A 14,435-nucleotide genomic window follows, 5' to 3' on the forward strand; every position below is an offset into this window, starting at 1 on the left:
GCTGAGAGGAAGCACTAAGAGGTGGAAGAAGGGGGAAAGTGATGGTGTGGCAGAAGGAGGCTAAAGGAAAAAGAGGTAAGTTTTAGGAAACAAAGCTATAAATAGAGGTATTAACAGAGGTGTATACTTAAGGAAATACATTAATCCATAAAAAGATATATTGGCCTATGTACATATATTTATAAGGCAATACACGGAGGCTACAGACAAGCCTTGGGCTTCAGCTCATACCCTCCCTCAATACGAGAACACTTTGTTCTAACAAAATGACATTTTGTGATGCCCACCCCCCACCCCACCCCGACATGATTGCTGAAGAAAAAATGGGTGCATAAGCAGATGTGGTGAAGACAGTAGATGGTGCCTGGCTATTAAAAGGTACAGCATCTGGGGTCTTAAAGGCTTGAAGTTAAACAAGCGGCCATCTAACAGTGAAGCAACAAACCCACATGGAAGAAGCACACTAGCCAGTGCAATCATGAGGTGTCATCAGGACTGGACAACAGGCATCAGAAGTTACATAACAAACATCAAGCAAGCAAAACATTTTGGTGAGGATTATAGGGTTGGAGCAGAGACCCAAAGCCTGTCTGTGGACATTGGAACATAGTCCAGAGGGGTTGCAGGGAGGGGATGAGTTAATCAGGGTGCAGTAGAACACTCATGGAGCATACAATATACCTCTGATCCCTTGAGGCTTCCTCCCTCCCCACTATCATGACCCCATGCTATTTCCCACTCTGGAATACAGGGAGCATGTACATAGTTATAGGCAAGAGATAAAGCTCATGACACAGGGAACCCAGGAACAGGAATGGGGATAGTGATACTAAAAGGGTAGGGGGAAGGGGGAAAAGGTGGACAGGAAGGGGGTACTGATTGCAAGGGCCAGGGGTGGGGGGAGGAATCTGATCCCAAGGGCTCAATAGAAAGTAAATGTCTAGAAAAGAATGATGGTGATATATGTACTAATATGTCGGACAGAATTGATGTATGGATAGTAATAAGAGTTGTAAGAGCTCCCAAAAAAATTATCTAAAAATAAAACTCCTTAAAAGTTTTAAATTAATTCTCTGCTTCTCTTTTGCATTTAACATTGATGAGTTTAAGTCAAAAAGTATGCTTACTATGCTTCAGGTTCATACACACATGAGTGTATTCTCAACAAAACATTTTTACACACGTCTGTGCAATCAGTGCAAAGAGCCCTGGCTGTGCTATCAATGATGTGATGAACTGCTAACTGTAAGTTTGATAGTTCAAAACCACAAGGGATAAAGATGAGATTTTTCTACTACCTTAACAATCTACAGCCATAAAATCCCTAGATAAGGTTGCTATGAATTGAGATTGATGGGATGTCACACACTATGAATGGTTGAAAACAAGTTGTACCAATAATGGTCTTGTCACCATCTCATTAGAGTGACTTAAAGAAAAATAAATAAATGAAACTACAAATGATCTGATGGCTTAAGTAAGTTCAAGTCATAGAGATCAACTCAGAAAGTTATGGCACTGTGTTTTGGAGATTCTGACAGTGTAAGATAGACAGATTTTCTCAACGGTCACAGGACTTTTACAAGGATTTGTTAGGAATAAGTTTTGAGAAAATTGAAAAATGCATTGGTGAGCAAAAGACCAAGAAGTTTTATCAAAGGGATTCTCCCATCATAATTTATCAAGAATAGCAAGGTTTATCCCACAAGGACTCCAACCGGAAATCTCACCTATCTACCTTACGGCCCTGATCTAACTTCTTCAGACTTATTTCTTTCCCCCAAACTCAAAGAACATTGGAAAGTAACATATAGAGTCTTTGAAAGATGCTCATACTGGGGTTTTGAGGTGGTGTAAAGAGTTAAAAAGTTAGAGATGTATGTAGAACTATATCGTGGATGATATGTTCAGAAACCATAGCTTCATATTTTAATCTTCTGTTTTGTTAGATTCTTTGGGTGGGCAATACCTCGATTCTTGGCTTTGCACGAAAGAGAAACTCAGGCTGAAGCCTGGTTTGTGATCCAAGTGAGTTTTTATAAAAGATAGAAGTTTCAGGTTTTACAGTTAGCTGAAAAAAAGAGGGTCATCTCCCAGTTCCAGCCTGTTGGGGCCTTTTGGCTAAGAGGCGAGGTCAATGGCAGTGGTTGAGCCCATTGGCTGAATCAAGCCTATCTGGCCTAGGTAAGCCAATCTAGGTGTACCGCCCCTTCTGGCTTGGGGCCTGAATTGGCACATACCCAGTGTATGCACTGGTCCCTGTTCTGCTACCTAACAGTTTAATAAAGGTTTCTATGATTTGGTACCAATATTTTTTTAACTGACCTTTATATGTGCAGGGTGTGCCATTGATATGTTATCTCTTTTAGTTCATTCAAAATATCTAAAATATGTATTATTATCATGTATCATTTTATTAGTGATCCCTCATGGCAAAACGGGTTGAGGTTGGTTGGTTGACCCCACCAGTCGCTCTGCAGAACGATGAGACTGTAAACGCTCAGAGGTACAGCCTAGAAACCCTGTGAAGTAATTCATAGTAATTCATATAAGATTACTATGAGGCAAAATTGACTAGATGGCAATAGGAGGTACCATTTGATTTCTATTTTAAATTTACTTGTTTATTTGTAGTTTCCTAGTTGGGCTTTTAAATTTTTTTGTCATTTAACTAAAATTAAAATTCTGTCAACATACTCTGGTATTATGATCATTTTATATCCATGGACTGCCAAAAGGACAAGCATCTATGGATAAAGTGCTGCCAGAATGTCCTTTAAAGGCAAATATGGTGACACCATGCATCAGATACCTTGTTGTAAATATTATCTGGCAAGATAAGTCCATGGAGAAGGACATAATGTTTGGTAAAGTGGAGGGGAAGTGAACAAGAGGAAGGGTCTTTGAGTAGATAAATTGACACAGTGGCTCAACAATGCACTTGAACTTAATGATTTGGAGACAGGTGCTTATTCTGTTGCGATGAGTTGGGTTTTCTTGATGGCACCTAACAACAATAACAACAACAACATCTGCTCCCAGAATGAGCCAATCTAGCGACCTTAAGAGTTAGAATGGATTTGATGGCAATGGTGCGATTGTTCAACCAAGAATTCAACCCTGTTGTCTCTCTTTGAAGTCAGAATTCATCATTCCTCTTCCAGAACCATTCCAGTAGTCCTCCAGCTCCAAAGAACAGCAAGATGCCTTCTAACGACCTTGAAGACGTGTGCTCTGGAGCCCTATTTCCTTTCAGACCTCAGTTTTCACTAATTTTCTCTCACTCCTCTCTGGAGTATTGCTATTCCTCAACTCCTCAGATGTGCTTGCATCTCAGAACACTTGTTTCCCATGTGTCTGCTTAATTCAGTTCTCAGGAAATTGTAAGACTCAGGACCTTACCTCACTTAGGCTGCTGCTAAAATAGGAACTCTTCATTGAAGGCTTAGTAGACCATTTAAATGGGATTTCCTGCTACATTTCTGCACCTCTATTTCTTTTCCCTGATTTATTTTGTTCATTGTATAATTGCCTTCTAAAATAGTATATATTTTACTTATGTTTGGCTTGTTTGCTGTTTTTTTGGCTCTGCGACAGTGTTATTGTGGAAGTCATGAACATTTTTAAAACTTTGTTCTCAAAGGACATCATTAAGAAAGTGAGAGGACAAACCACAAAAATGAGGAGCTATTTGTAAATAATATATTTAATAAAGAATTTGTATGTAATATTTTAAAATAATTCTCAGAATCCAGTTATTAAAGATAACACAATTTTTTTAAAATGTGAAAAATAACCTTAGTATTACTCCAAAAAGGATATACAATAAACAAATGAAAAGATGGTCAACATTATTAGCTGAGATGCAAATCAAACTTCAATGAGAGACCACTCAACACTGACTAGGATGTCTCGAACTAGAGCAATGATAACAAGCATTGGCCAGATGTGGAGGAATGGCAGCTCTCATATATTGCTGTTTCATATGTAAAATAATTCAACTGCTATGAAAAACAGATCAGTGATTCCTTGAAATTTAACAAGAGGGTGATCATATGACTCAGTTCAACATCTAGGTATATGACCAAGATACACGAAAATATGTGTCCACAAAAATTGTAATAAATTCTTACAGTAGCAATATTAATAATATTGGAAATAATATAACTGTACATTAACTGATGAAAGGATAAATAAAATGTGATATAGCCATGCAATGGAATTTTAGCAAGCAATTAAAAGAAATTAAGTACTAATGCATATTGAAATATGAGTGAACTTGGAAACTTTGTTATTTGAAAGAAGCCAGTCAAAAAAATTAAACCACTTCTTTTATGATCTTAATTATATGAAATTTCCAAACTGAGCAAATCTGTATAAAGTTGAAGTAAATTAGTAGTTTCCTAGGACGAGGGGAAACATGGAATGACTGTTAATGAATACAGAGTTTCTTTATGGAGTGGTGAAAATGTCTTAAAAATAGTCAGTTTTGAAGGTCACACAAATCTGTGAACACGTTAAAGACCATTTCACAGAATGTTTTAAAAGAGTGAGTTGTGGTTGTACAGTCTGTGAACTGTATCTCAATAAGGCTGTTTCTAACAAATTCGTTTTGAGGAATTCTAGCATTTATTGTGGCACCAAGTTATGAAGTCATTTTGTAAGTTGATCTTCTTTGTAGGAAAGCCTTAATTATATAATATATTACATCTTCAATAATGCTACTTCATAATTACTTTTTAATTAGACAAACTTTTACTTCATTATTTTTAGGAAATTCCTGTTTTAAAGGGTCACTGACATTTTAAACTAAATGTCAGTACAATTTGTTCACCAGGCATTACTATGATTCATCAAATAACATTTACTAAGATTCTGGAAATGTAATTTTAGCTTCAGTTTATGAGTAATAAGTTGTTCTGTATAGTGTCAAGAGGTCTCAGTTTATTATTTGTAACCTAAGGAAGGTAGTCTAAATATCCAACAGTGTGATTGTATAAGTCTATAACAAACAAGGTGTAGCAAACAGTGAATGCTTGTAAAGAGTTCTACAAATGGTAATTTAATTAGTGTTAAAATAATTGTCTTCCATTTTAACTAATTGAAAAAAAACTGCTGACTATTTCTTTTAAACATAATATCACTTTAGACTTCTATTTCAACTTTTCCTTTGCTGAGATTGAAAGATTATAAATGTAAAAAATAGAAATATTTATATTTATGACAAAATTTTTCCTGGGTAACCCTTGTCATAGTAAAAAAATATAATTAGAACCAAGAGTGAGACATTTGCTATTTAAATTAGAAACTTACACTATTTAGAATGAAATCTCAATAAAGATTTTTTTCTTTCCTGAATATGTTTGATTTAGGACTTTACTTGAATAGTTGTCCATCAACTTACTACATTAAATAATGAAATGAATGAGCAATACAGTGGAATTTACTTCACAAACCAACACATCATAAAGTATATTGGATTACAAATAAAGAAAAATTACAAAGGGCATGCATCATATCTTCTTTGGTTACCACAGTAAAAAAAACTTCCAGATTTTATGAAAATAAACAAAAGCATGATATACTTGACTGTGCCTATTTTGAAATGCATATAAAAAAGTTATTTCCTAGATGTTCTGTTACACTATATAACTAAATTCAACTACCTAATTCTCATTCTCCAATATTGCAAAATTGCAATTTTGAGGACATTTATTTATGTACAGCTTTAGCATGAAAACTTACTGGTGGGGGTGGGGGCCTAAGCTCTTATAAAAGTGATCATCCAAATCACTTTCTTAAAATTGTATTTGCTACACAATTATTAATCCCACAGCAGAAGCCATATTCTAAACGTAAGGCAGCATACTGTAAGCATAGGTCTGAGAAATGAGGCCGAGAGAAACAGGATTACAGATACATGAATTAAAGTTAGATATATATCTAAAGGCTACTATGAAAATTGAGACAACCACTCTCATATTTTATCTAGGTTTTTGACCCTCATCAGATAAAGATAACACACAAATAGAAACATAAATACATATATAGTTGTATACCTTGGGTTATTAGTTTTCTAAGCCATATAACTCAACACACACATTTGATAAATGTAAAATGTATTATTTTGGAGAAAAAATATATACTTACTGGCCTCTCGAGGTATGAACCAGTAGCGTAATGAGCGTAGATGTTGCCGGGCATATACAGTTTAAAGCTAACATGGCGTATTTAAATTCTTCTTCACACACAACATGGTCTGTTCAAAATAAAGTAGGTGAATTAGAGCAATTTATCTTGCGAGTGAAATATTTTTGAATAATATAAAAAAACACAGTGAGTACAATTGCAGAAGTTTCAACATATTGTTTTATAGATGTTTTGGCATGTGCAATTTAATCTCTAGAAACAAAGTTTCATAGGAAAGAGATTACTGGACTATTGGTTAATGAGGTGCAGTATGAAAAACAAACCAGATGCCTCCGATGCCTCACTGAGGTATCTTTTAGTTTTGATAATTACCTGATAGGCAACTGAACTTTAAAAAGCTGTGTTGATTTTTCAAATTCATAACTACATGGCATAGTCTTTGAAAATGATCTTGAAATGATAGATACCATTTACCTTACATATAACAAGTAGATTTTATATCATTCACATAAACATACTGTCAATCAAAAATTAATGCTGAAATAAATGAAAGTTGTAATTGTCCTGCCCCCTACAGGTGCAAGAGTCATAAATTCAAAAGCTAACAGGACGTGCTCAGATAGGGCTATAACTGAAGACGGACGGCTGGAGAAACCGAGTGAGCACAATGCGAAGGTTAGTGTCCCATGTAAAGCACAATGATATAACTGTTTTCCCACAGGAAGAAGGGTCCAGATGTTAGACATTCACGTCTCCACAGGATTTATACTTTGGAGGCCTTTTCAGGTTTGGGGGTAGTGGTAGTGATGCTTGGGGGCTGCAGCTTCTCTCTGCTCACACTCTACGTGGGAATCCCATGTATCCTCGACAACTGCCTCCTGCAGCCTGCCCTAGGTGAAGACCCACATCCTCCGCCCACTCCAACTCCAACTCTACAAGCCCTACGTAGCTCCCTTTCCTCTGTCATTCTCCCTGTCCCCACCAACCGAATTATCGCTGGGCCCTCTGGGAGCGTGCCAAAGATAGTTTGGACCTGCCGTGGACTGATCGCTGGATAGAAGTTGTTGTAAATGTGAAATTACAAATAAATAAAGCCATCGTTGATAAGCAGGAAATAGCTGTATATCACAAGACCTTTTCCCTGAAGTTCAAATCCAGTACTCTTCCTGGTACATGTTCTAACATTAATCTCGATCTGCCATTAATGAGCCTGCTTTAGAAAACTGGCAATGTTTGCTGACGTTACTTTAAACAGAGGATTTCTAACATACCCTGCCCTATATGGTCACTATAGGAAGTTTTTGTTTTTATTGTTTTGTTTCTTCTAGTCACATCTAAATGAATGGTAATAAATAACACCAAAGCACTAAAGTTGACTTAAAATGACTTTCTTTAATATACAATAGAAAGTCAGGCTGACTTGGAAGCATGGAGAACCAAGATATTCCCTAGAACTCGGAGACAATAAGAACAGTAGACAGAAGCTGTGGGTGTAAATGATTGAGGCTGGTAGCGCTGCTGAACTGCAGGTCCCAGTGTGCGAAAAAGCTAGTTGGTATTCTGTATTAGACAATGTTGACCGGAGGGGACAGGAAGTGGTCCGAGTGGAACAACAGGAGCAATGGATGTACAGGTGAGGTCACCTTTACAGGGATTGTCACAAAAATTACCATGGCAGTTAGTGACTGCGATACAATGGTGAAGGGAGGCTGGGGAACATAAGATTCATTTTCACGAAAATTGAATTCACCAAGAATGATCAAGAACCTTTGAAGGCAGTGACGATGAACTCTGTTATTACGTACCTCTTTAGATGTATCAGCTATTTAAATTTTCTTTTGAGAAATTTCAAGTTACGAACGGCAGAACTTTATCAACTAATTTTATGCCTGGGACTACAACATAGACTGATACAAACTGTAAATATAGAAATGTATAATCTAGAAATAACCTATGGCAGAAACGGATACACTCCTCTATATGTAGAAACTGCCTGTCTGTGGGCAATGCATCTTTATAAAGTTGGGTGGAAAGGGTCGTAATACAAAAATTTATTTTACTTATTTATACATATCTACGAAGAGATGATTTGAAGTAAGAATCAATTGCCATGTAAGCAGAGAGCAAATAGAATACAAATTACTTTAGTAGGGTCCGTACAGTTGCAGGCTGAATTCTGAAGCAAAAATGAAAGAAAATTAGTACTCAGATAAATGGAAATAGTGCACCCTAAGTAGCATCAGACTAAACTCTTGCAGTCTGCAAAGAGTTTTCCACTAAATACAATAAAGTCAGACATGTAACAAAGACTTGTTTCCTTCCCCTACAAACAAGTGTTCTAGATAATGTCCAAGTAGGGAACAACGAGCAATACTGACACAAAAGAACTTCGCAATTGTGGACATACAGAATGAATTGAAAGTGGGCAATTGTTTTAACTTTTTCATGCCAGAATTATTTTCTGCTGAAATTTTCTCTAAATACAATGTATTTTTAAGAAGGAACAACATATTAAAACCATGTGAGAGAAAAACATTTTTTGAGATAGTATGAATTTAGATACTATTATGTGGGACACATACATCCCAAATGGACTCTGATGGAAGGATTGGTGAGATGGTGTGTTTTTCTTCAAGTTCACACAGTTACTCTGTTCCTCACCATGTGGTAGCACATACAGCAGTTGGGATTACAACTTTCCAGGAATCCTAAGAGATGGAAAATGTGGAAATATGTGACCCATTGATGACAAAATGTTAGGATTACACACTTATATCGTTCCTAAATGTGTATCAGCTAAAATGTAGGCTTCAAAGATTATGCAGACCCCAGACAGAAGTCAAACAAACAAATCCTCTTCCATCAAGTCAATTTTTAATCATAGTGACCCTGTAGGACAGGGTAGAACTGCCCCTGTAGGTTTCTAACACTGTGACTCTTTACTGGAGTTGGATATTCTCCCAAGCAGCAGCTTGTGCTTTAGAACTTCTGACCTTGTGGTTAGCAGCCCAACACATAACCACTAAGCCCCCAGAGCTCGGCAGAATCAGTGCATTGGAATTATGTTGCCAGTGAAGAAAACAAAAAGCACCACGCACTGCCAAAAGAGGAAACAAATCTGTCTTGCAAAGAAGTACAGCCAGGATAGGATGCTCCTTAAAGACAATGATGGTGCAAGACTTCATGTCACTGTAGTTTGGACATGTTGCCAGGAGAGACCAATCCCTGGAGAAAAACATCGTGCTTGGTAAAGTAGAAGGGCAGCTAAAAACAGGAAGACTTTAGATAAACTGGATTGATACAGCAGCTGCATCGATGGCCTCAAGCATTGTGACTATTGTGAGTGAGGCACAGGACCAGGTAGTGTTTCCATGTGTTATGTGTAAGATCACTATGACTTAGGACCAACCTGAATGCACCTAACTACAACAAACATTTTCCTATTTGTAAAGTGCAGGGGCCAAGCACAGTCAAGAAAGTTCTTTCAGAGAGCAGATGAGTGTCTAATCAAGGCAGGTACTGTACTCTTAGTGAGTTTCTGCAATTTTTATCCTCTGAGCTCAAAATAACTCAATGTCACTGATATATAGTGGATCCTGAGTCATATAGGGCAGAGTAGAACAAGCCCCTATGGGTTTATAGAACCGTAACTCTGTTGTTAGATGACAGCCAATCAGTTCCAACTAATAGTCTCCATCTGTCCTATGTACTACTCATATATACAACACAGCTAAACACTGCGCACCCTTGCACCATTCTTGTTGGGTCAGGGACAAGCTGTCAGGACCTCAACCCTTGTCACTGCACAGACCAGGAAACGAAGCTGATGGACAATTCTTGGAACAGGCTCCAAGAATAACTATCTTTCCTCCCCACTTGCAACGGCTGGATCATTAGACTAAGGAAAAACAGGACAGTAGTGGGAAATCCCCAGCAGCTGCAGCCCCAACCCCTTCCCAAAGGGACACTTCTCGGCCCCTCCTTTAAAAACCCACCACTCTCCTCAATGGGCGTGACTTCCCTGGGCTACTTGCCAGACCATGAACCTCGTCCGGGAGCTTCTTTACTAATAAAGAGCTGTTACAGCCTCTTAACTTTTTCTCTCCTTGTTTGTTCTCGTGCCTGTTACCTCTCAATCCCCACAACTGTTCTCATGTTTGAGCCCACTGCTGTCGCCAGCATGTCCATCCATCTTGCTGAGGGCCTTTCTCTTCACTGTCCAGCCACTTTATCAAGCATGATGTCCTTCTCTAGGGACGGGTCTCTCCTGACATGTTCCAAGTAAGAGAGATGAAGACTTGCCACCTTTGCCGCTAAGTAGCATTCTGGCTATACGTCTCTGTGACAGATGTATCTGTTCGCTTTGTGGTCCACGGCACTTTTGATGTTCTTCGTCAGCACCTTTATTCAAATGGACCAATTCTTCTTCCATCTTCCTTATTCAGTGTCCTGCTTTCACAAGCATATGAGGCAATGGAAAATACCATGGATTGGACCACTATCACCTTAGTCTAAAAAGTAATAGTCTTGCTTTTTGATACTTTAACGAGATCTTTTGCAAGCAATTTTCCCAATGCAATGGGTCATTTGATCTTTTTTCTACAGCTTCCATGAGCATTGATTGTGGAGCCAAGCAAGACAACTTCAGGTTTTACTCTATGTACCATGATGTTACTACTGGTCCAGTTGTGAGAATTTTTGCTTCCTTTACAATAATTTGTAATCCTTACTGAAGCCTGAAATCCTTGATCTTCATCACCAAGTGCCTTAAGTCCTCACTTTCAACAAGCAATGTTGTGTCATATGCAAAACACAGGTTGTTAATAAGAATTCTTCAAATTGTCATGCCTCATTCTTCTTTATATAATCCAGGTCCTCTGATGATTTTCTCAGCATACAGATTCAATAAGTATGGTGAAAAGATATGATCCTGATGCATAACTTTTGTGATTTAAAACCATGTATTATGCCCTTGTTCTGGTCTCACAACTTGATCCATGTATAAATTCTCGATGGGCACACTGAAGTGTTCTGGAATTCCCACTATTCTCAAACCTATCCTTAGTTTATGACCCAGTTAAACTCCCAGGCATAGTCCATAAAACACGAGGAAGCAGATTTCTGGTATTCTCAACTTCCAGCCATGATCCCTCTGACATCAGCATGATATCCCTTATTCCACATCCTCCTCTGAATGCTTCCCGAACCTCTGGCAATTTCCTGTCTATGCACTCCTGCAAACATTGTTGGGTGATTTTCAGTAAAGTTTTACTTGCATGTGATAACAATAATACTGTTTTGTAATTTGAGGATTTTGTTGGGCCGCCTTTCTTTGGCATGGGTAAAAATATGGATCTCTTCCGGTAGCTGTCCAAGGAGACGTGCATTCTTTTGGTCTTCTTTTGAAGCCTCCTGTACTGTGAAACATTTCTCTACAGAATCTTCCAATATTGCAGCGTGAGGCTTGACGATTTTCAGGTTTTTTTTACATGTCCCTTCTTATCTGTATCAAAACTCACTGCACAATGAGTTTGGGAGCAAGAGGATTTATTCTTGCACCTGTCTTTGAGTGTTTGTCCACCAATTAAACAAACACAAACACAAAAGCAGGACTTTTTTCAGTTTAAGGTATGCTGAGAATGTTCTTCCTTTTTAGTTTACTAACTTTAGATTTTTGCACATTTCATTATAATATTCTACTTTGTCTTCTTGTGCTGCCGTTGGAGATTTCTGTTCATCCCTTACTTTATCAGTTCTTCCATTTGCCTTAGCTACCCTATGATGAAGGGCAATTTTTACAGTCTCTTCTGACATTCACTTTAATCTTTTCTTTCTTTCCTGTCTTTTCATGACCTTTGCTTTATCATGAGTGACGTTCTTAATGTCATCCTACAGCTCATCCAAGTCTTCTCTCTTTAATGATCAACAGGTCAAACTGTTTTTGCGATATTTTCAAAATGCAGGTGGGCTCGTCTCAAGGTTGTATTTTGGTTCTTGTGGACTTGTTTTCATTTTCTTCGCCTTCAACCTGATCTAATAGATGAACAATTGATGGTCTGCCCCCCAGTCAACCCCTAGCTACTGATACTGAGTTTCTCTATTGGCCATTCTCAGTGATATAGTGTATTTGATTTCTGTGTTTATCATCTGGAGAAGACCATATGTACACTCATTAATTGTGTTGTTGAAAAAATGTATTTGCTAGAATTGAGTTATTTGTCTTGCCAAATTCTACCACTCACTCTACAACAATGGTTCTCAACCTTCCTAATACCTCCACCCTTTAATACACTTCCTCATGTTGTGGTGATCCCCAACCATAAAATTATCTTCATTGCTACTTCATAACTTTACTTTTGTTACTGTGTTGAATCATAATATAAATAGCTGATGTGCAGAATGTATTTCCATTGTTACAAACTGAACATAATGAAAGCATAGTGATTAATCACAAAAACAATATGTAATTATATATTGTGAAATATTTATTTCCAATAAATTAAACTTTGTCTTGAAGCATGGTGTAGCATGAGTAACAGTCTTCATGCCAGCCTCTCTTGTGGGTATATATGCATGTGGGTGGACCCGCCTGGACCAGTGTCTCGGTTCCTAAGACCATCAGAAGTATGTGTTTTCCGATGGTCTTAGGGGACCCCTGTGAAATGGTCTGTCTACCTCCAAAGGGCTCGCGACCCACAGGTCGAGAACCAATGCTCTACAACTTCATTTTTATCACCAAGACCATGCTCTCTAACTACTGTTCCTTCAGGTTTTGTTTTTCTTCCCAATTTTCGCATACCAGTGGCTAAAACTTATAAATGCACCTTGGTTGTATGTTTGATCAATTTCAGACTGAAGACTTTCATAGAGTTCTTAAACTTTTTCATCACTAGCTTAATGGCTATTGCATACATTTAAATAATACTTACATTGACTGACTTTCCTTGAATGTGGATAAATTTAAGCCTATCGAAAACAACATTGTACTTCAAGATAAATCTTCAAATGTCCTTTTGGATGATGAAATCATTACCATTTTCTTCATTATGTCATGTCCAGAATATCAACCCATATAAATTTCTGATTCAAATGGTCAAAACCAGTCTATTTCAGGTCACTAATACCTACCTAATATGTCTATCTTTATGCATTACATTTTATTTTTATAATGCATTTGCAAATTTTCCAAGATTCATAATTTTCCAAGATTCATAATTCATACATGTCAAGTTCCAATTAGTAGAGTTTTTCCCATTTCTTCTCATTTTGAATCGTGCCTGATCGGTAAGTAAACATCCTGAAGACTTTACTCCTATAGGTTGTATATTATGTGCATCATAATGATGGACCTTACATTGAGAAGGCGGCTCTTCCTCTGTAATATCCGTAAGGCCTTTGGTATCTGACCACATTTTGATGCTGTGCATATAGTTTTTAGTGGCTAATTCTTGAGATGCTAATAGTTGACTCCTTCTGGAAGCTCCATTAAAACCTGTTCATTTTGGGTCACCCATCTGGTATTTGACATACTAGTGACAGCGTGCAGCATCACAGCAACACACAAGCTACCACAGTACACCAACTTAAAGACAAATGGTATAACTCTTTACTAGAGGGGAAAGCCTCATATTTTTCTTGTAGACCAGCTGGTGTTTTCAAACTGCTGAAGTTTTGGTTATCAGCCCAACATGTAACCCACTATGCCACCATGATTGCTCCAAGATTGTTTTACTGCTGTGGAATCTTGGTGGTTAAATGGGTTAAGCTTGGAATGCCACTATTAGACTAGTGGTGGTTCAAATACGCCAGTGGCTGTGTTAGGTTCAAGCTCCCAGCCAAGAGGGGTGTTACACCTGGATTGGCCCATCTAAACCAGGTGAATTTGATTCAGCCAATGGAGTCGACCAGTATTGTCCTCCACGCATCCCAACTGGGGCCCTGAAAAGCCAGAGGTTCTGATCCGGTGCTCTCTCCCAGCGGCTGCTACACGATGTAGCAAAGCTGGGCTGTGGTCTGCAACTGTGCCACGGCCTCTGTCTTCCTTGTCTTCCATTTACTGTAAAACCTGAAACTGCTTCGAACTTTCATAAAACTCCCTTGGATCATGAACCAGGCTTCGGCGTGAATTCTTTTTCACGGGAAGCCAAGGACCGAGGTCTATCTCTCCGATGAGAGAGATCTAACAGCTACGTTATGAAGATGAGGCTGTCTGTTCCCTAAGGCCTTATGGTCTGGAAAACTCACGAGGCTGTTTTACTTTGTTATTGGGCTGCTATATGCCAGAA

General features: G+C 38.1%; 1 protein-coding gene and 1 non-coding gene across 2 annotated transcripts in view; both read right to left on the bottom strand.

The window, feature by feature from the left end:
- The window catches only part of KCNT2 (potassium sodium-activated channel subfamily T member 2), a 486,995-nt gene that overhangs the window by 145,697 nt on the left and 326,863 nt on the right, over window positions 1-14,435 (bottom strand). The window contains exon 14 of the mRNA XM_075540516.1: window positions 6,151-6,259. Coding sequence (XP_075396631.1) covers window positions 6,151-6,259 — 109 coding nt within the window. The remainder of the gene's footprint in view (window positions 1-6,150; window positions 6,260-14,435) is intronic.
- Window positions 11,639-11,759, bottom strand: LOC142437886 (small nucleolar RNA SNORA40). Its single transcript, XR_012782389.1, has one exon. It is a non-coding gene; the product is annotated as a small nucleolar RNA SNORA40 (small nucleolar RNA).

Source organism: Tenrec ecaudatus, chromosome 1 (genome assembly GCF_050624435.1).
Source record: "Tenrec ecaudatus isolate mTenEca1 chromosome 1, mTenEca1.hap1, whole genome shotgun sequence".
In the NCBI taxonomy this organism is placed as follows: Eukaryota; Metazoa; Chordata; class Mammalia; order Afrosoricida; family Tenrecidae; genus Tenrec; species Tenrec ecaudatus.